The sequence below is a fragment of the Solenopsis invicta genome, chromosome 3 (genome assembly GCF_016802725.1).
Source record: "Solenopsis invicta isolate M01_SB chromosome 3, UNIL_Sinv_3.0, whole genome shotgun sequence".
Taxonomy (NCBI): Eukaryota; Metazoa; Arthropoda; class Insecta; order Hymenoptera; family Formicidae; genus Solenopsis; species Solenopsis invicta.
In genome coordinates, this window is record NC_052666.1 from 24,462,084 (window position 1) to 24,487,656 (window position 25,573).

Below are 25,573 nucleotides of genomic sequence, written 5' to 3' on the forward strand. Positions count from 1 at the left end.
ATCGATATTCATTCAGGCCCTTAATTCCCACTAATAAAATATTTGTTATCTGAATGTTTGTCGTTATTTATTATATATAAAATTATTTAAAAGTTAAATAAAAAATTGAATTAAAAATTGCATTAAAAGAATAAATTAAGTTAAATTAAAAGTTAATTTTTAAAGTATTATTTGTTAAATAAAGACATATTTAAATCTCATTTAAAGCCAAAATAACGTTAATGCAATCAAGCCTTGCTCTCTATGAGCGATCGCACAGCTGGATACGTTAATATACAATATGTATACTACGATCGCTCTGTATTCTCTCAACGTCTCTCTCTCTACAGCTTCTGCAGCACCTCTTCACTTTAGGTTGCGTATCGAGATTTACTGCTAGTACTGAAAATCTATAGTATATGTGACGTAAACTATAGATTTTAAGGCGGGAACACAGACCCTTGCATAGCTGCACAACCGTATGCCTAAGGAAATTGATTGGTCCACTTTTTCTTATGTATGTGCTATAGCTCTGCTCTCTGTACGTACCTTTAGTAACGTGAATGCAACATTTTGTATCACATTGTTTTCTGTTATGAATGTCATGATAATTGGTTTTGAAAACTGGCATTGTATTAAGTTGTGCTATTCGGTAAAGAATTGTTAGTAATCTCATCAAAAATGAATGAAAGCCCACCGGTAAGTATTCCCTAACCTAATTTTTTATTTTTATTTTGTTTGCTGTTTGAAAATTTTGTGTTCTTGAGAAGAGTGTATTATTTCATTAATAAATTATGTGCTATAATTTTCATTATAGTTTTTAATTTGTTAATAAATTATTATTTTCACATAATTAAAAATGTATGCTCTTTATGTACTTTCATAACCTCATCGTACAGATTAAATGTTATTGACGTTAAATAACCTCAAAGTCATTGGGCAGGTTGACGACGCGTGTCCATGAGACACAAATTAAAAAAAAAAAAAATTAAATGTTATATGTTGAACACTAATAATTGCACTGTTGTATTGTTATACTTTTTATTTTTGCCATTATTTGTTTAAAGTTTTCATACTATTGAGATTTATGTATTATTGTGAATACAGCAACATGTATTAACTTCATATGTATTAATGTTATTTTTATTATATTGTTTTTCATGTGTATATTGAATTATCATAGAAATGCAAAGAATTAAGTTATTAAGGAATTAGTTTGCCAAGAGTTTAATCAAAATGCGATTTAAAAAAACAAAGTATTGCAGTCTACAAGGCAGAAACTTTATCTGATGAACAGAATAATGAAGAAATTAACATGTCATCTCTTCGAGAGATTAACAATAAAGGCATTTTTTTAAAAACAAATAGTTCTGAATTATCAACAATGTTATCAACAGGATCTGCATCTAATTAATGTCTCCTTAAAAATAAAAACAATATAACTAATAGTTTTAATTACATTAACAAAAATTATATTTTGAAGATGAAACTACGACAATGATGGAATCACTGAAATGAATGATATCTAATCAGATAATAATGGATGATATCTAATCATAGCTAATAATAGATCTAATGACTATGAAGATAATGGTTTAATTCAATTTGATAAAGATAGAAAAATTTAGATGTATTACAAACTTTAAAAAAGTAGGTTGACCCTTGAAGATGTCTTATTCCTAAAGAAAATGGTAAATAACTTAAACTGAGATTAGTGTTTCCAATTTTACTCAAAAAAGCTACAAAATCTAATATGAAACTCCTCGAAATTTAAATATTCATCAACTTAAGGAGTATCAACTATGGTATAAGAGTGTAAAAACAAACTTTAATAACATGCTTCTTGCTGAATAATGAAATATTTATCATTCTGTTATTATTAATGTCAATATGGATGGCCTTCTATTATTTAAAATTTCTAAATTGATATAAAGTTTGGCCTTGTCTAGGTTATTTAATAAATACAGAAAATGAGCCTTTCATTATTTGTTTGTACTTTGATGATCACAATCCTGTTGATATATATTCTTATCTATACGAATTTGTAAATAAATTGGAAGATTTATTGGAAAATGAATACATTTGGTGATTCCACATCTATTCATAATAAAAAGATTATATTCTTGATGCACCAGCTTGCTCATTGATGAAATGTTGAGTTAGCCATAGAAGCTACAGAGTTTGTAAGAAATGTACCTGGATTACTGATTGTATAGTCTACATAAATCTGAATGCTTTATTGCGAATTGATTATTCATTCATCACTCAGAAAGATCCATCGTATAGGCTGCTTATTATTTGTTCTAGAGAAAATGCATACAGAAATTGTTTCCCATTTAGGTTAGATTTATTTTATTTAATCTGACATGAAGTTTTCAGACTATTATTAATAACATGGATGCAATGAAACTTAACACATCCTTTAAGGAAGAATATTTTTAATAATCAAAACTTTTTAAGAGATTTCTGCCTAAATAATTTTTGCAGACCATTAATTAACAACTAAAAAATGTACAAAGGTACAGAAGAGAGGCGATTGTGTTTTTATAACGGACTTTTATTATTTTGTGACAAATTGCATGAAGATGTTTATAAACACTATCTTTTACTTTAGGCTGCACTATATATTCTCTCTAACCCTTTGCATGTATTAAATGATTTTGTTAATGAATTACTCAGAACTTTTATTCAGCATTGTATTACAATTTATGGGAAACGTTTTATGGTGTAAAATGTTTACTTGCTCTATCATTTGGCGGAATGAGTGCCTCTGGAGCACTTCAGCTTATTTATATTTGAAAATCACTTAAAATTGATCAAAAGTAGTTTGAAATCTGAATACAAACCATTGCAACAAGCTGTATTACAGGATTTAGAGTAAAAATTAAATTAAAAACTTAAAAAAAAAAACAATTTACCTTTCTCACAGACATGAAGATGCAGAAGAACAATTACCAGGAATACATTTTCAATATATTTTTATTAATTGGCCCTTTTTTAGACTGCTTTGAAAATCTCTTGCTTTTGCATAACATATGGAAATGTTTATGTTTTAAAAAATATTGTATAGCAAGGAAGAAGAGTAATGTTTGTTTGTAGCGAGAAATGGACAATTTCTATATTTTATACATATTCTATACATATACAATTTCTATACATATACATATTTTTTACCATCCTTTCGACTAAACATTGTTACAGTTTCAAAAATAGATAACAAAAGACATGTTATGTCATTGCAGAACATTTATGTTAAATGTTGATTGATATCTTATTCCGATCATGATTTTTTTATGTTCCTCTTCTTTGCACAATATTATTGTTCCAATAATATTTAAGTTTTTTATAAAGTGTGCATAACTTTGTGCATCATAAAGCGATGTGGCTTCGGAACAGGTGGAACGTGTTTTGGTTGTTTTGTCATAGAACGTGCAAAATAAACAGAAAACAATTGGTCTAAACTAATCCGAATCTATCACATTTTACGGTACTCAGAAAATTTTACAATTGAAAATCTTGCCTTGAAAATGCAATTGGTATGAAAAAACGTAGTTATTAGATTTTATTTTTTATTTTTTTATTTTGCAGTTTATAATCGTGAAGTTTTTATCTACTGATGATGACGAAGATGAATATTACGAGATTGCTCTTACAAAATGGCTTATAGATTTAGATGAAAATATGATTGGAAACATATTTTGGCCAGAAGATAATTTTGTAACAGAAACATTGGTTCAAACTCAAGCAAATGCGCAATTATATTGGTTTACTCATGCAATAGAAGTTAAAAGATACTATGGTAAACTATTTCTGCTCTTACCTTTTTTTTCTTTTTATTTAAATCTTACTAATAATGTTTTGTTACTACAGATACATATTTCCAAGCACGAAAAGGATTAACAGAAATAAGAGAACATATCTCAGGCTGTGAGACTGATATTGGAAAAGAAATGGGAAGAAGGAAAAGGAAGAAGGAAAGCACACAAATCGAATTTTCAGATGAGTCTGATAATGACCAAGACATAAAAAATCAATTTATGACAAAAAAGTCAAGCATTTCTTCACCATCAGTAAGCCATGTTCCTGAAGTTTTTATACCAGTTGATAAAAATTCTGATCATAAGTACAAAAGAAATGTAAATCAAGATTCCTCAAGTATAAAAAACCTAAAAGTTGCAAGATATCAAGATGAACTTACATCAGAAAATATTCGTAAGAATTTACTTAAAAAACGCATTAGTAAAAGGAAAAAAATTGTGAAAGAGGCTGAGAAGAAAAAGGATGTATTACTCACTGCACATTCACAGCAATCTATAAAATCTTCAGTGAACACTGCATTCAATAATTTCATAGAACTGTGTGATAAGACTGAAATAGAGACCAAAGAAGAGATTGAAGAACCCAATAGTTTTACATCTTGTGCAGTATCCTCCAAAACTTCATCGTGTACTTCAGAAAAACAAATATTTATTGTGAGTTCCACGAATATGTCCAATATTTCAAGGACGTCTGACGATTCACTTGAAAATCCACAGAAATCTTCCGTGTTAAATTTAAAATCAGAAGAATATAATCAGATAAATCCTTTGTCTCATTCACTGATGAAAGATACTTCACTGGATGTTCAATCTGTACAGAAAGAGAATCTACTTTTTTCTAGGACGAAAAGGCAGTTTGACTCATCTGTTTGTAATTTAACAGATAATATTAATGCATTAGGTATGTTTAATATTTCTTTTGCTCATACGCGCATCCACATATACAGAACGATTCAGAATAAATATAAATCTTTGAAATATTATATTTCTAAATATTTTCCAAGACGTTTCTTCCTTTATAAAAACTTTTTTGTTTGACTTATACATAATTATATATATGTTGTAATAATTTATGGCATATTTACATATTTTCAGATTTTAATCTACATTTTAAAACATTGGAAAAAAAGTTAGATGACATTAACAGCAAGCTTGATATGATTATTATGAATCAAGAACAGTTAAATAAAGGTCTGCTTCCAAAACAGGCTATTATCACTAGACCCCCAAATCTACCTACTCTACCTTTAGATGACATAAAAGGACTTGAAGCGTTTGAGAAATTTATATCTGAAGAAGTAAATCTTTCAGCAACGGTAAATAATATTTTACTAAGCTCATACAACTTAATACATTTTTATTATGACTTTTTTAGGGCATCATTTGCTATATTTTTTCATATATTTTTATAATTATATAAATATATTTATTAATATACATCATATAAATATTGATAATTTTTTCCTGTACTCCTTTCTTGCAGTGCTATTATATGAAGACTTTTCCTTTAGGAAATAATGAGAAAACTGCAACGTTAAAACTTATGGCTAAACTGATGACCAATTCTTTAGCTTTACATTTCAATTTTGATGGTCAAAATACTCAGAAAGCACTTAAAATTAAAAGACCATTTAAAAAGCTAAAATTGTGGGAATTAGTACAAGGTATTCATCTTTATTCAAGTATTTTGTCTCCTAAAGTTTCTGGTTTATTGTGTATTAGATAGAGTAAAATAATATTTATTAAACTAAAATCATAAAATTAATTTAATTATCTTAAAAGTTATACAAACAAAATATTAATTCAATTAAAAGCTGCGTTAAAAAATTAAATTATCTTAAGTTAAATTAAAAATTAATTTTGAGAAGTATTATTTATATTATGTAAGAATGTTGTAATTTAAAAAAAATTAAGTTATTGTGAATAACAAAATTACATGATGAATCATCAAATAAATTTAATATTTTATCTGTAAAATTAATTTTACATAAAATTACAAAGAAATATTATTCTTTTTTATATGGAAATATATTTTTCCTTTTACATACATAAGTAAATTTTGAATTTAGGGAAAAAATTAAAAAGTTCAAGTTTCTGTTTTTTAAATATAAGTTAAAAATGCTTAATTTTTTAACTTTATTACTTTTAACTTTTCAACTATATTATATATGTATACATAACGCTGATATTAGGTAATTCAGAGATTCATAGAATATTTACTTTTCTTCTATTTTGGATCTAGGAGTGATGCAATTAAAATTTCCGGCTAGTGATTTATCAGAAACTCTAAATGCAGTCAGAAGTTGGCTACGAAATGCTGCTGGGCGTAAATTATAATTGAAATGTGAAAGGAGGGTATATGAAAATGGCCAAAATTCGCCCCAAGCAATAACCTAGAAAAACTAATTCCACTATTTCTTGATGTATTTTCAAAGAGAAATATTTATAATATCGGAACGTGTGGGAAAATAGCTGATTACAATAAAATATACAAAATATGTAATGCATGTTTTATTTTTTTTTTTTATTTCTCTATGATTAGACTTGTATATACGTTAATATATGTATTTATGTACATTTTGTATACAAATGTCTGTGCAACAGCAATTTTCAATAAAGAAGTATTAAATTTTTTATAAATCACTCTTCGTTTAATCCAGAACGATAAGGACGTGGTGGTTATTGCTCTCATTTTTTGTTTTTCTTTGTATTTTATTATTTTTTCATTTTTTATGTATTTTTGTTCATTTTTGTTTATTCTTTTAGTATCAAATTACTAGTATTAATCATTTTTTAAATTTATTATAGTATCAAAGTATAATATTATCAAAGTATTATAATAGTATATTTTATGTAGTATATGTTTGTTTTATTCATTAAAGTACATGAAAGTTCAAACATCTTTACGTCTATATAGACTATAGATGTTAAATTAGATCTCATTTAGATTGTCTAAAAGATATTTAATGTCTATTCAACTTATCATTTCTCTCCGGAATATTCATTTTTAACTTTAACTTTTATTTACGTATTAATTCCAAAGGGGAATATTTTTTGTCAGATTAAAGTATTTGTACTTTGTTTCTAAGAAATAAAAATTTAGAAATAAAAATATGAATTGTTTTCATATTCTATTTTGTTTATTATGTTTTGCTCGTCTTTAGCTTATCTAAGATATACTTACATATAATTTACTTTATCTTTATCCAGATAATTTTAAGTTATTAACACTGGTTTCTGCATATAAAGTTTGCATTAATTAAACTATGAAGATTATAAATTAGAGATTCGAATTCCAATCACAATGAAGTGAATTATAATAAAATGAAAATTATTTGATCAATTCTAATATTTATTTCGTAATCATCAGAGTTGAGAAAGATTATATATATATATATATATATAAATTATACATAAAATAAAGTGTATAATTATATATATTCGAATATACTATATAGATATATTTTATATACATATAATCATAGAAAAGAAGAGGGTAATCTGACACCCATTTTCATTTTATTAAATAACTTTGTTTATAAACAATATTTTATATTAAAACTTGAACAATTATATTTGCCAAAGAGTTGTTTAACGATTCTATACTCAATGAAATATTTATTATTTTCAGGACATGATTTATAAAAATGTAACACACTGCATAATCGGTAGAAGAAAAAAAGTGATAATAATATAATTTATTTCTATCAGTTTCAATTAAATTTTCATTTGTTGCATAGCTAATTTAATATGAAAAATTTTAATTAGCTGTTCCAAGAGAAAAATTGCGCTCACTGGCTGTGGCAAATTGCAACGTGGTCAAACGGCAAGCTTCTGCACATCATATACTACGATCACAATGTATGTACATACAGGTTAGACGTTACTCGCAACTGTTGGCACACTTGGCGAAAAGAGCGCTAAACGCGCGTATAGATACACGAATGTCAACTTCGAATCATTCCCAATTACTTTCGCACGACGGATTTATTCATCTCGTCGCACTGTACTGACGATAATTTATGCGAATGCAATGGGGATAAGGCGCGAATACTGAAATGTAGGAGCGGATACAAGTACAAATTGACTCACCGTTAGCCGCTGGTCACTCCGTCCAGCTCCGACTAGCTCTGTCTCGGCTGCAGCTTTTCGAGATCCTCACGACGATTCTCCTCTTCTTGATTCACACTTGGCACGAACGCGCGACCCTTCGTTTTCGGCACTCTCGAAACACTCTCGGTACTCACGCGCGTTGGAAACCCAGGATACGAGGCAACGGAGAAGATGCGAAACACTGTAGAACGCGACACGGCTTCGCATCATGCATCGTATCCGATACGACGGATGTTGGCATGAACGCCTGACACTTTAGTTCATTTTCGAAACTCTTGAAACACTTGCTCACATCAAAAACTCGAAACAACAAGGACGCGAGTGAAGTTGAAATGCGCCGCGACGCGCCGCGATCTTCCGCCGTGCTCCCTAACTGTCGGTGGTAACAGCGCGCAGGCGCGGCCACGCGCCACACTCACGCCGCTACGCAGTAGCAGCAGTCGGTCGGTTAGATAGGATGGCGGAAGGTCACGGCGTATTTCAACTCGCATCCTCGTCGTCCCGTACGAGTTTTTGATGCGAGCAAGTGTTTCGAAAGAGTCATGAAGTGTCGAAAATTAACTAAAGTATCGGATATTCGTGCCAACATTCGTCGTGTCGGATACGATGCATGGTCCGAAGTCGTAGTGTCGCATTCAATCGTATTTCGCATCTTCTCTATTGCTTCGTGTTCCGAGTTTTAAACGCGTGAGTACCGGGATTATTTCGAGAGTGCCGAAAACGAAGGATCGCGTGTTCGTGCCAAGTGTGAATCAAAACGAATCGTCGTGAGGAGGATTTTGAATCTCGAATGTTCGAGAGCTGCAGCCGAGACAGAGATGAACCAGCTGGACGGATGCAGCGGCAAACGGTAAGTCAATTTATTTGTATCTACTGTTTATAATATCTGCCCCCCACGCTTCAATATTCGCGCCTCGTCCCGATTGCGCTCGCATAAATCGCGCGAAAGCCGATTAAAGTTAAGACAGAAAAATTTTGAAGTTTGTGTACGCGCTTTTCCTTCGCCAGGTGTGCCAACAGTCGCGAGTGATATGCTTTCCGAGATCTAACCTGTACATTGGCATTGTAGTGTATGTCCACGTTGATCAGACCAGACATGGTCGGAGCGGTGGTTGTCATAGCTCCAGAAATCAGTGTTACGCAAATGATACGTGGCCCTGCGTCCGTGAATTTGTAATTACCCTCAGTGCGTCCGTCAGCGCCAAATCGCGCTGCAAAAATGCGTTCGTCGTGTGTCGTCGTCGGTGCACTGCTCTGCGTGGCTTCGCTCGTCCGCGGGGTAAGCTCGTCGTCGTTCCGAAACGTCTCTTGAAGGTGTCAACAAGTCTTCACGTCACGTAGCTAACGTGAACTATTTTGAAATTTTTCCAGAGCGAGCTCGAGTACGACGGCTGGTTACAGTTGAGGTTATGGCACGCGTTCAACGACGACCCAGTGCCTGTGTTCACGGAACGAGGCAATGTCACGGTGTCCAGCGTGCGAAGCGGCGCATCCGTCGTTGGGCAAAACGGTCTGCTACCGGCCCAGATTAGTGCCCTGAAGAATCTTGCCGAACACGACGGCAAGTACAGGCTGAAGGCGCTGGCTCGTATCTCCTCTGGCAGCGAAATCGTGTTCCTCACCTCGGTGCCAGCGGTAAACGTTTCACGACTTCTAGAAATCATTCACATCCTTGATAACAACTATAACTACTCAAGAATTTGCCCAAAATGTTTTAAGGCCATTCTACCATAGTAGAATAAACGTTATAAACATACCTTGATAAATAAATTATTGAAATCGGAGTGAAAAATGAAAATTATTGAAATATTGTTGAATATATTTCAGTATAAATCATACTTATAACAAAATACTATAAATTCTAAAAATAATTTATTAAATGTACTGGGAAAAAAAATGATAAACACTGCAAAATATTTAAAGTAATGCAAAATATATGTACAGATTTATTATCAAAAGTTGTATAAATATTGAGGTTTACATCCTTTCTAAAATTTTGTTTATATGATTCTGAAATATTTTTCAATATTTGTCATTTTACATAATTTCTGAAAAAAACTGATAAAATCTGAAAAAGTTCAGAGTATTTTTCAAAAATTATCTTTATAAATTTAATATATGAAAAATTCTTAAAAATATGGGATTTTATAAAAAAATGTTTCCTCATGGTATTGTATTTTATTGTGTTTGAATCATGCTGATTGTACTGTTTTTTATTTATAGTGTTATCTGCTTGGATCAGATCTAGAAGATGTCATAACGATATGGTTAGATAGTACAGCAGAGCCAATAGCTGTGAGCATTTCATCCTCGGGACCTTGTATGGTAGATAATCCCTTCACAAATATGTGGACTACCAATGTTGTGGTCAGATATCCAGATGGTGGTCCAATTCCCGACACCGCAACGTATATTCAAAAACTTGAACGAGAACGGGAAGCGAGGGAGAGAGGAGAAACTAAAGATAATCGTTCATTTCTTGCGAAATATGTAAGAATATTATTTTTATAAAAGAGTATATACATATACGAAAATTTTTAACATACTTGTTTTTGTTTCAGTGGATGTACATTGTTCCTTTCTTGATTTTTTTGTTGCTGTCATCCGCGACGAATCCAGAAGCTGGCGGAAGTGCACAAAGACAATGATTTTTTAATTAAAATAATTTGTGCCTGCGTGTGCATTGTATTCCAAAAAGTGGTTTCGTGGAAATTGTCCAAATTTATAGTATAATTTCATCATGTGATAGAAATAATATTAATAATAATTTTAAATATTATAATAATAATAATAATAATAATAATGAGTAAGACCGTGAACAACAAATAAGTGAAGAAGAATAACATTTTTTGCTCAAAGCGGATCTTGTCTAATAATATTTTTGCTTGTTAATATATAATAATAATTATTTTACAATTTTTAGTTTTTACAAATTGCATGTTTATTATTTGTCGATCTTAAAACGCTTGATATAATTGATATTGCGATAAATCGTAGTGATCGAAAAAAAATACCTGTTACAAAATATAGAAAGAACCAGTTTTAAACACTGATATTTTTTGCAATAAATGCTTTAGTATTTTAAGATGTTTTTTAATATCGGTATTATTAAATTGTTTATCAATTTAATTTGTGATATATTACGCGTACTTCAGTTTAGAACTGTGTTTAAGACTGATAAATAATCGGTTAAAATCAAGTTGTAAAAACTGAAAGTTGTAAAATTTACGCAAAACTATTATAAGGCATCAAGATCCATTTTGATCGGAAAATGGCATTTTACTCTTATTTGTGTTATAAATATTATTACATAATATATATAATTACCTTTCTGCTAAAATAAATGTAATTATTAAATTGGATATATTGACTGTATTATTCTAAATATAAGTTTTAATGATAATTGTACAGCTGAGACATCTACAAACAGTACAGTTAGCTGTAAAATCAATATTCCATCACCGTGCCAATGGAAAAGGCACAACATTGGCGGAGCGTACCACGATAATGTAAACGTTAGCTCAGGATGGCAGAATTCTCCTTAAACATTCAGAAACATATAAAAGCTGGTCTTGTTGTGAGTGGAAAATTTGATGGATCACATGCATGTCTCGCGGCCGCTACACCTGGCGGAACTATTTTGGTACACAGTCCACACAGGCAGCCGCAAGTCGATTACTCCGATCACAAGCAGTCGAACAAAAGATTGTCATGGAGCGGGGAACTTGCGGAGCTTCAAATTGGTACCGAGGTCCGAAAGTGTTTGGAATCAAATTACAAGTTACTTTGCACATTATAAATAAAATTTTTCACAATGAAATACTATATTTATATAAATAATATTTGTTTCAAGTATTTCGTAAATTCATATATCCACAAATCTAAGTTTATCATATGCCTCATATTCATTCAAAATATATGAATCCCAGTAAGTTCAATACTTCAATGAAAACTATTAAGTTCAAACAAAAATTTGATTTATTTATTATTCTGATTTTTCTTCACTAACATTTTATAATATTCTTTGAAAGAATACACCTAACTTCTTTCTTTTTGCGTACGTAATAATGAATTTTCCTACAATTTTTGATAAGTATATTTTCAAGCTATTATCAAGAAAATATTTTTTGTTAATGATAACTGTTACTTAAAAGAAGAAAAGTATATTGAGTAATATTTGCAATCTCATTGGCATCATTGCCATGGTAGATTCTTGTTAACATCAGTATTATTAAATTGATTATTAATTTAATACTGTGATAGTTTAACTTAAGAATTGAAGTTTCAAGAGCGAAAATAACGGTGAGCGGTTTGATGATCTAGAAAATGTAAAATCACGTAAGAAATATTAAGCACTAAGGTCCTACTATAAGCGTTCGTTTAGTTTTCTTTAGATCTTAATTAAATCGAATAATCGATTTTTTTAGCAGTTAAACGTGATTTTTCTCTATGTATTATCCTGTATTTTTATTTTGTTTCTTTCTTGTGTTGTATTATTTAGGTGAAGTCATTGTGTACTGGTCACCTTGGAGAAGACGAAAGGGATACTCTTTTAATCGGTACTATTTCTCATGTGCTTGCTTATCATGTCGAAGACAATGCTGATGTTTTTTATAAGGAGGTATTGATTATAAATTTCGAGCTTAGTCAGCAGATTCTAGAGCTTACTAATTACTTCAGATGTCGGATGGTGCAAATTGCATGCTTGTTGCAAAACTTGGATGGATACCAAACCAGGTTGTAGTAGTAGGTGGTTATTGCTCAGTGACAGTCTTAGACTCACATGGAACAGAAATATTTTGGATGGTAATGGGAGGTATTGTTACTTCATTGGCAGTGTTTGATTTTGATGGAGATGGAGAAAATGAAGTAAGTATATAGGCCATAGGTGACATATATGTCTATGGTATAGACCAATTCTTAATAACATATTCAGTTTAATCCTGGAGTGCTATTATGGTTGAATTTTCAATGGAGCGAAATTAATCCAGTTTTTGTCATTAATACAATTTTGATAGCTTAAAATAATATTTAAGGATGTATATAATATATATTATCAAAAATTTTTTTAATTTTCATAGATTGTCCTATTATCATGTTTAAATAAAATTTGAACATCTTATTTAAAAGTTATTTTTTTTTTCATTTTTTTGCTCTTAATTTTCTAATGTAAAATTGTGTGGAACTTATTTGGAAATTTGATAAAGAAGTAGAATTATGAATTAAATTTTTTTACTCATATATACGAATAAAACTCTAGCATATTTGCAAAGTTTATTTGAATCTACTTACTCGTTTATAATTTATCTAAAATTACAATAAAATAGTCATTTTTATCGCATTAGCCATTATAAGCCGAATTTTTATTGTTACATCTTTTACAACTGATATCAAGACCAATGGTATCAAAGATTTGGATGCTCTCAAAATCTTTGTCATTGATTAGGAAAAAAAGAGCTAACAAACCTATGCTTTAAAATTTCAATAATTTTTAACTAGTATTGTAGAAAATTTTACTAATGTTTTATTCATATTAAAATAACATTCGTTATTTTCATACCTTGAAACCTACGAAGTGTAGAAAAGTTCTTAAAAAGAAATTATTAATTTTGTGAGTGATTTTTTACTCAGAGTAATGTTATATAAGAAAAAGCGAATAGCCTTTTCTCTTTTACTTTTCGGAATTGATGCCAATTATTTATACATATTTTCTTTGTCTTGAAATCTAGATTCATTCCTTAAAGTATCAAAACCGATAATTATTTTGTATATTCTTTGTTGTACTATCTTAACTGTCTAAATATGCTTTTTCAAATAACTTTATTTTTTAGTTACTGACGGGTACAACAGATTTTGAAATTAGAGTGCAAAAGGAAGACACCATTCTTTGGGAAACTAAGGAAACAGCAGCGATTACTGTTTTTACTGTTCTTCCGAACAGACAGTTCGCTTATGCTCTTGAAAACGGAACAATCGGTGTCTACGAAGTAGGACAGAGACTGTGGCGAGTTAAAGTAAGATTCTTGTACACTCTACTTAAAAATCTTTTTACAATTTTTTATTTGATTTTTTAGAATTTCTATATATGTATAAATTTCAGAATTTTTCAAAATTTTTGTATAACCTTATAATTTTTACAAATTCAGATTTTTTTATACGAAGTGGAACACTTTTAAGTGTTGAGAAAGACTACATTTTTTCTAAAATTTTTTATATATGTGAACATATATAAAATCATCACAGCCGGCATACCATTTTGTTTTTGGATAATATACTTAATAGCAAAATTAAAGGATCACTTATTATGACCCTCAAAAATAAACAAATTTTAAGAGTGTGTAATTTTGTAAAAAATTATCATAATGAATGTTTTAAAAAGTATTTTATAGTTACATTTAAAAAAATTATAATATTTAATTCTGAAATATGAAAAAAATGTTTTAAATAGTAATAAGGCATTATAAAAATTTTTTCCCCAGGGATAAATTTTACAGCTTAATTGCGCGTGTTAAAATAATCTAATGAAATGTTTATAAAATTTGTTTCAGTCAAAGCATAAAGTGGTATCCGTAGATACTTTCGATATAAATGGCGATGGTATACCGGAGTTGATCACTGGCTGGAGTAGCGGAAAAGTGGACGCAAGAACGTATAGTACCGGCGAAGTTATGTTTAAGATTCAGCTACCATCTAGCGTAGCAGGCATAGTGGAAGCTGATTATCGAAGAACGGGTAAACCTGATCTGGTAGTAGTGTCTACTAATGGCGAAGGTATAAACTCGTTTTCTCTGAAAAATAACTATGATTTTTGCTATAATATTTTTATTTGGTCTATATTGTTAAATATTAAAGAATCAAATTTAAATCATTTCCTTGAGTTAAATGACATTTTGTTATTTTTAATTTCTATATGTGTCGTAATATATTATTTATATATATAACACAAAGTATCTAGTTAAAAAACAACCATAATCTAATCAACCCATTTCTGTGATTGAATTGCTTATAATTTCCAAGTAAGCGGCGTTCATATTACACATCTAGTAAATAATAAATTAAATTTAAGTGTAACTAATTGAATATATTTTTTAAGTTAAATTGTTTAACCCTATTATTTTAAGTAGGAATAAAAGATATTGTTTTATTGTGGGTAAGAGCAATAGCGACCTATAGGAATTAAAATTGTTTTAAATCGAGTCTAATTCGACATTACGAATTTTACAATATACGCTTTTTGCAGTACGTGGATATAGCTCTGGCTCTGCCATGCAGACTCCGGAACCCGGCGAGATGATTCGGGAACTGTTAGCCAAAAAGCAGGCACTCCAGATAGAATTGCGACAGAGGGCTGCGACGGGCTCCAGCATGTACTACGGATCAAGATTGGCCATCAGCCTGCTGACACAGAGAGGTGCAGCTCGCATTGCACTTGCTGCTGGACCAGGGCTTCTGGTAATAAAATTCCTCGAATTTCTTTCCTTCAGATTCTTTAATCTCTTCAATTTGAATCGATTTTTTCTCAAGTAAAAATGAGATATCCACTGAGAGATCCACTTTCATTAAAATTGAAATTACGTAAATATAAAATAATATATTTAGGTGTATTGCGCCATAGTCTTTGCTGAGGGTGTTTTTGAGGGCGAGACGCTGGTTACGCATCCTAGCCGACCGCAAGGGGAGTTAGAGATTCCTCTTTATCCCGCCAAGAATGATCCCGTAGATATTCATGTTAAAGTGTACGTTGGACCTCCTGGAACCGATCTGCTGCAGGTATTCGATAAATGTTGTAATTTGTGTTGTAGGGATGTTGTATGGTTCGGCAGAGATCCGGCTTTGACAAGTATTTAAAACTTAATTTATTAAATATTATATTTATTATGTTTAAGTAAACTATATCAATAAAAACTTCATATTATCTACTACTATAAAAGAAAATTAGAAATGCAAAACGTTTATTTTCTTGTATTAAAAAAAAAATTTTAATTAAAATAACTTGCATGTTTGCTATGTATTCCGTAGAAGTAGTATTTATTCTATTCATAATAATTATAAATAAGATATAAAATGACATAGTAACTTTTGAAATGTGTTTATATTTATAACTGAAATTTTATTACATAAAATGTAATAAAATTTCAACCAAAAATTATTAATATTGAAAAAAATAAGGAAATGTTATTGAAATTTCATAGATATTCTACATATAATGACAACATAATATTTTATTTAAACTAATTTTTAATGGAATTTTAATATATTCATTGGTTATACAAACGATGGTTCTGAAATAAATATCAAATTCAAGATTTGATTAAAATTTTACCTTCAGGGTAAATTTCCAAACGTATCGTATTTTTAACATCATATTTTCTATAGGTCTTCGAAATAACGCGGCAGTTGCCAAGATTTTGTATGTACGAACGCATACTGAAGCCGCAAGTCCCAGAACAATTAACGAGCAACGGCGTTGTAGCGGACGTGAGTGGCGTTTAACATTATCTTAGATAATTTAAAAAAGATGATACTTCTTTTATTTAAAATAAAGATAATATAAAACTATTTTTTTATCTAGATAATGAGTACATATTAAGATAATTTTATATAGGTAATTGTAAACACTGGTAATTCCGTAGATCGCAGAGAGACCGCAGCGGATCGCCATTTGGCTGAATCAGAGTCTCATCCTAGGGGAGGAATTAGAGGTCCCGGAGAGCGGCCCAAATGCCGGATGCATTGAAGTATGGCTTTGTGGAATGCGAGACAACAAAGCGCACTGCTTCAAATCGAACGCCAACGGAAAAGTGACAATCCAGACGGACGATGCAACGCTCGCTGGTGACATCATTCAATCTCTCGCTATGTATCTAGGTATCAGAGAACTGAACTCGGAAGCTACATTTCCCGAGGAGGAAAAAAGGATGTTGGACGCGTTGGAGCGTGTCAAAGGTATTGTAGGCATTAAGAAAAAAGAACTTAGTACAAATAGTAAGTAGTTTTCACCAGCAATCGATTTTTTTCCGAGCGAGAGCTATTACTGCACCGAGAAAAAAGTTGTTACTTGATTAAATTTCTTTATCATACTTCAGGTTTAAGAGAGAGACCGATGAATATGTGGTGTGTAGTTTATGCGAGTTAGAAATTGCAAAAATTTACACAAAATTATTAGTGAATAAAATTTAAAATTTAATCTAGAATTTAGCTTTATATAATAAAGAATTTTATGAATAACATACAACAAATTTTTATATTATCAAAATTTTCAATCAAATTGTATTGTTAAGTTAAACAAAACATTTGTTTACTATTTATTCAAACAAGAGATTCAGTTGATTTAATCAAATTTCGTTTTTTCAACTAAATGGGTTTTTCAGTGTGTAAGACATGTTGACTGAGTCTAATATTCTTCAGGCTTGAAAGAAGTCGATGCACGGCTACAAGCGGAAGCTGCAGGCGGTGCCTCTCTTCTGAAGAGTATCGTGATTCGCCTAGAAGATGCTAGGATCCTCGAGAATATCGATGACATGCGAAAGAGATTAATGCAATTGAAAAATATCAATGGCGACTTGATTCGAGAGCATGAGATTCGGCTGAACAGTCATCGGGAGCTCGCGGCCAGTCTGAAGGAACTGAACATCGGAGTGCAGCGTGCGGCGAGACTCAGAGGTAACGGTTTTTTTTTGCAGGATCGCATTTCCTTCAATACATTTTTCCATTTCGTTGCAATTGCAATTATTCTTGCAGTTGGGAAAGCTGCCTCCAACGCAGTGGCTCGTTGTAGAGCGGCGATACAAGACGAAAATCCGAGGGCTCTTGCGCTCGCGATAAAACACGGCTAGATCAAATCTATTCATAAACTAGTCGCGCAATATAATTATCAATTATATTACACAATTCTCTTTGAGAAAAATATCTCAAATCTGCCGGCATTATCTGTGTTATTGACAACGACGAAAGTTTGAAATCGTCGTAAATTCACGTACACAAGTAGTTTTAATTTCTTACAAATATAGATTTATTAAAACAGTTAAAATATAATCTTTTTATACAATGCTCTCTCTTAATGTGTAATATAATAAAATTATTTAATATTTTGAGACTACATCTAACGATTACAATAAATTCCCGCGAGCGGAGATACTAAATCTTCTTCTCAACGGTGGAGGTGACGGTAGACGAAGAGTGTTTATCGTCCCGTCCGTGCAAGCTCTCACTCTGAAAGATGCCTGCTGTTGTCCTGGACTGCTGTGCAATTCGGTCAGCAATCTTAATATGTTCATGAATACGGCCGTGACCTGTCGAATGAAAATAATCGCGAATTGTCATGGCCACCCTGTTACATGAAGACCCGATATTATCATCTAAGAGATAAATTATTTTGACGCATTAAGCATCATTCCCACATCTTTATGTTTTTCATTCCTCTGTTGCGTATTCACGAGACTTGTGAAATTAATGTTCTCTCATTCGTGATTTTTTAAGTTTTTTTTTATATTCAAGCAAAATTATATATATATATATATATATATATATATATATATTGTGTAATATACACAAAATATATTAACTCTTTTGTGCCTGGTGGCATAATATACGTGCCACTCTTCACAAAAAAATCAACACCCTTAGGAGTTTCCCCCTTTGATACTTCGTCAAAAGTTCATAAAAAGGAGTAAAAGTGATGAATGTATACGAGTATATCTTTCACAAAAATTAAGATAGCGTATTCTTTCTAGGCTCATCTTGAAGGTCTATAAAACTATTTATTTTAAAAAAATTGCTATTTATTTTCAAAATGACGGATCCAATATGGCAGACCAAAATGTAAAATTTTCTTGATTGAACAAATTCATACTTCTTCAAGAGTTTTTGGAGTCACTGATTATAAATCTGTAATAAAACTCTTAAAATTTAATATGGCAGATAAAGATACTAAATTTTGTTGGCTTTGAGTGGCATTTTGATCCGTTATATTGGATCCGCTATTTTAATTTTTAAAATTATGATTACAGATTTATAATCAGCGACCTTAAAAATGTCTAAGTAGCAGTAAGACATAAATTAGATGCTATTTATTCCTAGAAAAAAGTCGGTCACGAAAGAGTTAACTCCACTATTAAATCCTATTTTATTATTTCTCATGCGTCATATTTATGACAAAAATCAGACTTGAATCCATTAGTTTCTTGACTTATTAAATTTAAAATTGAATTTTATGAGTCCACGATAAAACGATGATATCTTGTTTATTAATTGATTCCAAAAAGTTTTCTTGACATTAATCATTTTTATCGCTCTGTGATACTCGGTGATTATTGGCTGAGTACTGAAATACGTCGATCCTACAGCATGATCATTACAATGCGTAGATAAAATGCTGTTGTTTGTATCGCGTGCCTTGAGAACGAGCGATATAGATTTGTTTATGGCCCCGCGATCACGCGCGAACGACATGATTGCGGGGTAAACAATCATTTAGAATAATAATCTTCGTTGCGATTAGGCGATACCGCATGATACATTTATCGGGTATTTATATTTATAGCCTGTTGATTGTTTTTAGGGCGCTAAAATGAAAGATCAGTACTATTTTTAAATCAAAAGGAACGACGATACTATAATCTGAACATGATGATACTATTAATTGAAATGCAAATGCACTGTTTCTATCTTTTTCTATGTCTCTTTCTTTCTCTCTTTGTGTATTTTATTTCATCTTTTACTCGAATCGATCGTAGATGTTTACACGCAGATCGTTACCTGATCAACTGATTCCCTTACGGAAATCTCGTGGAAAGCATGAGCCTCGATTTCTTTTGCCCTTTTCTGGCCTTCTAGGGCAGACACCATACGCTCACCCGGAGAGCAGGAGAGATCGGCCTTGTTTCCCACAAGCAACACGACCGGTGGCACCTTTCTGCCTCTTCTCGCGTGCGATACCAAAAACCTAAAAGTATACGGCTTATGCACAAACACATATTGCGCATTTGAACGAATTCCTCATACAAAATATTTTAAAAATATTTTTTATAAAAATCTAAATATTTCACAGAAATATTTTTGCAATATTTCATAGTATTCTTTAAGTATTTGTGAAAGAAAAATTCGTAAAATCGTAAAGATATTATCAAAAGATTTTTTAAAACATGATGTACCAGACTTTGGGTGATAACAATGGCAAATTTTTGAGACAAAAATCGTGATAAATACTTAAATATCGATATTACAATAATTTTTACATAAGAAAAATGTAAAAAAAATTGATTAATTAAACCCTTTAAAATTTACATAGACATGGTATATTGCATAGTAATGAAGATATATAAAATGACATTGGTAAGAAAAATAACATTCATTTGAAAATGTTACACGTTTACTGTGCAATGCCTAAGCGTATGAATTTTTTACAATTAGATTAATCAATTTTAAACCTATTATTGTAGGTATAATATTTTAATCTTCTTAAGAAATTTAATATAAGAATTTTCTACTTGAAATACTCTCAAGCATTTGTCATTAACCGTTGTCACACGAAGCCTGGGACACCTTATATATATTAGCAAAAATGTATTCAAAATTATTTAAATTAAGGTTATAGAATAAATAATAACACAGGAATACAAAAATATTTTTACAATTTATCGGTCAAAAATGTATTTTTTGAAGGATTTATAACTTTAATCTTAAAAATCTGACGGAATAAAATATTTTCACTTACAGATTCGGATATTTCTTATAATATTTTTGAAGAAATATAATTTTTTAGAAAAATTTCATAATATTGTGCATTATGGTTCAAAGGTATCGTAAAGCGCAACTATTTAGCGTGTCTTTTTTTAATAAGTGAGGAAGGGAGAGATGAAGGGTACATATGTACAACATACCTAAGATGAGAAGTTTCGTCGAAGCTAACTCGGTCCGTTACCGAATAAACAATAATTATCACATCAGCCCATCGCAATTTCGGCTCGGTGAAAGAAAGTGGATATCCGGGAGGATCCGCTATTTCCCACGAAAATCCTAAATGATGGTCGACTCGGTAGATTCTGTCCGTCGTGCAATCGTATTCGCCTATGAAGCGTTTCGTGGCGAACCGTACAGCTAAGGCTGAGTACATAAAATAAAAAAAAATAAGATATGATATCAAAAACTTGTTGTTTTTCTTGTTGAAAGAAGTTCTCGTAATATCTCTTAATATTTTCAAGAATTTTTCATAGTTTATTTTTATAAAGATTTCTGAACAAATAAACTTCTTCAAATTAAGTTTCTTCAAATTTTATATGTTTTCTTTAAAAATTATAAAACAAAAACTCTTAAAATATTTCAGAATTGTATATATAAAAAATGTAAAAAAATATGTACTTTTTCAACATTTCTAACAAATGTTATTATTTGTATAAAAAAAAATCTGAGAAATTAAAAAAAAAATTTTTACAACATTAAATTACAAATTTAAAAAATTTTAACATTATACAGAAGTAATGCAAAATTCGGAAATTTATATATATACTTTATGAATTTACTCATACATTTATGAATAATATCCATAAATATATCCATAAATATATGAGTAAATTCATAATAGTAATATCACAAGTATTGATAACCAGTTTAAAAATACTGGTGCTAATAAACAACTCTTTAATTATATTGATATTAATAAATATCTTAAAATACTGTAAAAAAACTTATTGCGAAAAATATTATCTTATCCAAGTTCTGAACCCGGATATGGAACCGCGTGACAGGCGTCTTATTTAGTTTGACCACAGAGGCATGTGGTAATATTTATTGTGATAACCGATGATTTGAAGGGCACAAATTGATTTATGTATAAAAATATTAATTAAAACAGCTGTCAACGGTTAAGATGATTAAGAAAAGCCTATAACGGATTATAGAGAATTCTATGCTGAGATAATAGTTTTCGCAATAAGCTCTTCGCAATATTTTAAAATATTTATTAACATTAATATGCTTAGAGATGCTTAGAGATGCTTATTATTAGTATTAGTATTATTAAATTGATTATCAATTTAATCTTTACGATACTTAAAACCCTGCTTCATCCCTACCATCCTGGGTATCTCGAATTTGTTCATTTTTCACTTATTTAAAAATAGTACAAAAAATCTCTAAAAAATTTACACTTTTAGTTTTCTAGAACAAATGTTAAAACTTCTCTTTAGAAAATAATAAAATGTAGTATATAATTTAATCCATCGAAATTGCGAGAAACTTGTATGGAGAAGAATCGGTTGGACAGGAGATACCTAGGATAGTAAAAGAATTAATATTGTGATATTCTGTAACGAATAATAACACGTAGTTTAAAAACCTCTAGAAAATATATTTAAAATCATATAAGAAATATTATTGAGCACTAAGCTCTTGCTATAATTGCTTGTTGCTTTTCTCGATTTTAATTGTGTTATATACGTCACGGCCTTATGTTAATTATTATTTATTAGAGTTTTTAAAAAGTAAAATAAATTAAATGAGTCTTAAGCTATCCTATATATATATTTTTTACTTAAAACAAAATTATATCTGTCTATAATATAAAATTCGAAAATTTAATAAACAATTTCTGTTTATTACACTGAGAAAAAAAGTTATTAACTCGACTAAATTTCACAACTTGTTAAAAATTTAAGCATCTATGTATTTAAGTTAAATATATAAATGCTTAAACTGAAGTCATGTATTTAAGGATGTATTGACTGCACAATACAAGGTAAAAGTTATTAAAACAATAAAAGTAAATAAAATTTAAAAACTAAAGATTCCTTAGTTTTATTCTTTTTTTCCTAATTAATGACAAAAAATTTTAATGGCGAATGCTCAAATTTTGGCACTGAAACTATATCTGCATTGAAAGGAACGACGAAAAATTTGATTTATAATTTGCAATGAAAATGCCAATAGTACAGTTTTGCTCAAGTTTTAGATAAATAACGTTTAAAGGCCGGTGTCTCATGAGAGAGCGGAAAGTTACGAAACAGAACGCGATCAATTACAACCGTAGAAAACAAAAGTGAAGTAATGATTGCAGGATCATGATTGGTTGCGTTATTTCGTTCCGCTGTAAATTTTCGTTCATGGGACATTAGTGAATTCAAATGGACCTTTGCACGAATATTTAGTAGAGTTTCATTAATATACGTGAAAAAAATGTGATTTAAGTCATAATGCTACCTGTTTATCACATTTATAAATCACAAAACGCGATTTTATACAAGAAACATGAGCAAACGAAAAATTACATTACTTTTAAATTACTTTTAAACCAACGAGAGAAATATGTTTAAATTTTACACAAATACTCAAACGTAATAATAGAATAGTGTATAAAATTAAAAAATTTTTCAAGTCGAAAAATTTAATCTAGTTAACAACTTTTTCTCAGTGGTACAATAATTACTTTATTTAATTAAAAGAACGAATCATTTAATAATTTTAATTAAAATCGTTCGCTGAAGACACCAGTTAACGATCACTCACCTGATTTGCCGACGCCAGATTGGCCCAGTAAGATGACTTTGATCGTCTTGAAAGAGTCCCTGTTGACGAGGCCAAGACCCCAACAGATCGGGGGACTGTTTCTCTTCTTGAGAGATACCAACGGCGGACTATCGCAATCCATGTCTTTATCGCCACTGAGCCCTCGGCAGGGTGTCCCATCGATTATGAACCCCTTCACATGGTCCGGTGGTATTTAATGGACACATTATTCATAGCAATCTGTCGCGCGCTCCTCGAAGGGTGAGCATGTAATAAACAATGCGTGGGCGATACGTCACACCAACTACGTCATTATCTATTATTAGAATAACATATCGCGTAGGGTCTACGTACAAGTTGCAAAAAGGCGTGCGTGTTGCGCAATGATCGACGTCATAAAATTCTATCCCAGGCATCTCCGATTTCTGGGATATCCAGAACGCGTGGCCAGCTGATCGCGTCGTGATTGTCGACGCGTCATATTTGACACGCACGTGCCGTCGCGCTACGCGACGAGGCGGTTGTTATTGTTGTTGATTTTACGTAACATCGAGGTTCAAGGGGGCCCGACGGATTGCTCGGTGACATTTATCACATTATGCGTCTCGGCTTTCATGCCGCGTTTCTGCTTCCGCAGATACGGCGCCGGGACCGCGGCGCGGCTGGCTGGTAGCCGCGCCGGCTTGTCGCCTCATTGCATCGCGACGACGCGACGCATCGCGTCGCGTCGCAGTTCGATGCACTTGCTCGTACATACACTTGGCTCATCCGTGAACAATATATTGCGACTAATTGTTTACGACTGTATTCAGCACCGCGTTGCATTAAATATGATACTCTCCTTGTCTCCCTTTCTCTCCTATTGCTTCTCGTCATCCCGTCCGTTCTTTTTTTTTTACAGAATCCTGTATTCCAGCGAATTGCAATCCCCCGAGAAATCTGCCTTCAACTTTGTAATACATATAAATTCTAGCACGTGTGGGATGGCGAGTTACACATGTGCTATAATTGGAGAACGCTTTAGTTCCTGAGTGATACATGAACGGAAAACTTGCAACAAGCTCATTAAAAAGTATTCCCAGTTTGCGAAAACGAATGGAAATACACCCCGGGGGAAATGTTTATATATAATCATATAATTATATAAAAATGTATATAATTTTTTATATGTAAAAGCATGTACATATAAATGTAAAAGAATTTTAAAGAATTTGTAACGTTTTTTTGATGTCTTGCGTCTTTTGGACAATTTAGACTACGAAAGTTGATAAATAGTAATTGCGCGCAATCATTCGTCAATCTTTTTTAATTGATAATTTAAAAATCGAAGTGCTTATTTGCAAGAAAATAGAAATATTTTCGTTCAGTTTGACTTAATGTGCACAAGGATGTAACCAAAATTGTACATAGTCATACCTCACACCAATTAGCGAGCGATTATTCATTTATCTTCTTCAATTAATAATTCTAAATTTTATGTGATAATATCATAATGGTATTTCTTACAAAATGGTAGAAAACTTTAATAATTAGTTTCACTTGATCTACGTGTATACAAACGTTTTTACATCGTTCGATACTTAGGAAAAGTAATTTTACATGTATAATTATTATGAATTGTATATGTATAGTACAATCATACATGAATTTTGTCTCTAATCGACCATATATACCAGATAGCCAAATAATTGCAAGTTGTCGGCAACTTGTCACGAATATTCTCATAGTTGTCAGCAAACCAACAGAAAGGGGTGTTCTCTTGTCAGTATGTTTTCTTGCTAGCAACAGTTTCCAAAGAATAATAACGGCAATTTTCCAATAACTAATCGGCATTATACTTATCACAACTTATAAATGGAAATTGTTGTTCACATGTTGCTCACAGATTGATATAAACAGTTTTCAAAATATAAAAATGGCGTGTTCTTAACAACTTGTCCATCGATACTTATCACAGATTGGCTGCAATAATTCCATATTTTCTCGATAATAAAATTCATCATATTGATATTGAATTGACTAAAACATTTTCGTCGCATTAAATAAAAGGCACCGAATAACAATTAATGAATAACAATTGAGCAATTTAATTTATGCAATAATTTGCTTTGGATTGAATTTTCACGGTTTGCTATCTGGTTAGTTATATATGTTCATATATA

General features: G+C 31.0%; 4 protein-coding genes across 7 annotated transcripts; 3 read left to right on the forward strand and 1 right to left on the reverse strand.

The window, feature by feature from the left end:
• The first annotated feature begins 172 nt into the window (after nucleotides 1-172).
• On the forward strand, nucleotides 173-6,437 carry LOC105197192. 3 transcript variants are annotated; one of them, XM_026136833.2, is made up of 7 exons: nucleotides 488-678; nucleotides 3,376-3,466; nucleotides 3,568-3,778; nucleotides 3,850-4,698; nucleotides 4,893-5,113; nucleotides 5,281-5,461; nucleotides 6,040-6,437. In XM_026136833.2, the coding sequence occupies exons 3-7, from the start codon at nucleotides 3,661-3,663 to the stop codon at nucleotides 6,132-6,134; spliced, it is 1,464 nt and encodes a 487-aa protein (XP_025992618.1). In that variant the 5' UTR covers nucleotides 488-678; nucleotides 3,376-3,466; nucleotides 3,568-3,660; the 3' UTR covers nucleotides 6,135-6,437. The 3 variants fall into 3 exon arrangements, with proteins under 3 accessions (XP_039302332.1, XP_025992618.1, XP_011161752.1); XM_011163450.3 differs by lacking the exon at nucleotides 3,376-3,466 and having other exon boundaries at nucleotides 489-678; XM_039446398.1 differs by lacking the exons at nucleotides 3,376-3,466; nucleotides 3,568-3,778 and having other exon boundaries at nucleotides 173-678.
• Nucleotides 6,438-8,355: 1,918 nt separating this feature from the next.
• LOC105197196 (ER membrane protein complex subunit 10) lies at nucleotides 8,356-11,272 on the forward strand. Of its 2 annotated transcripts, none has more exons than XM_011163461.3 (4): nucleotides 8,356-8,760; nucleotides 9,282-9,545; nucleotides 10,134-10,400; nucleotides 10,472-11,272. In XM_011163461.3, exons 1-4 carry the CDS (start codon nucleotides 8,701-8,703, stop codon nucleotides 10,556-10,558), a joined length of 678 nt encoding a protein of 225 aa, XP_011161763.1. In that variant the 5' UTR covers nucleotides 8,356-8,700; the 3' UTR covers nucleotides 10,559-11,272. The 2 variants fall into 2 exon arrangements, with proteins under 2 accessions (XP_011161763.1, XP_011161761.1); XM_011163459.3 differs by lacking the exon at nucleotides 8,356-8,760 and adding an exon at nucleotides 8,937-9,189.
• Nucleotides 11,273-11,296: 24 nt separating this feature from the next.
• On the forward strand, nucleotides 11,297-18,009 carry LOC105197198 (Bardet-Biedl syndrome 2 protein homolog). The gene is made up of 11 exons (XM_011163465.3): nucleotides 11,297-11,661; nucleotides 12,412-12,531; nucleotides 12,591-12,779; nucleotides 13,742-13,924; nucleotides 14,459-14,681; nucleotides 15,151-15,362; nucleotides 15,510-15,680; nucleotides 16,287-16,388; nucleotides 16,544-16,856; nucleotides 17,319-17,573; nucleotides 17,652-18,009. Exons 1-11 carry the CDS (start codon nucleotides 11,437-11,439, stop codon nucleotides 17,744-17,746), a joined length of 2,088 nt encoding a protein of 695 aa, XP_011161767.1. The 5' UTR covers nucleotides 11,297-11,436; the 3' UTR covers nucleotides 17,747-18,009.
• Nucleotides 17,251-23,645, reverse strand: LOC105197197 (ras-related and estrogen-regulated growth inhibitor). The gene is made up of 4 exons (XM_026136843.2): nucleotides 23,412-23,645; nucleotides 20,792-21,014; nucleotides 19,668-19,854; nucleotides 17,251-18,202 (listed from the first exon to the last, which is right to left on the reverse strand). Exons 1-4 carry the CDS (start codon nucleotides 23,551-23,553, stop codon nucleotides 18,020-18,022), a joined length of 735 nt encoding a protein of 244 aa, XP_025992628.1. The 5' UTR covers nucleotides 23,554-23,645; the 3' UTR covers nucleotides 17,251-18,019.
• Nucleotides 23,646-25,573: the final 1,928 nt, after the last annotated feature.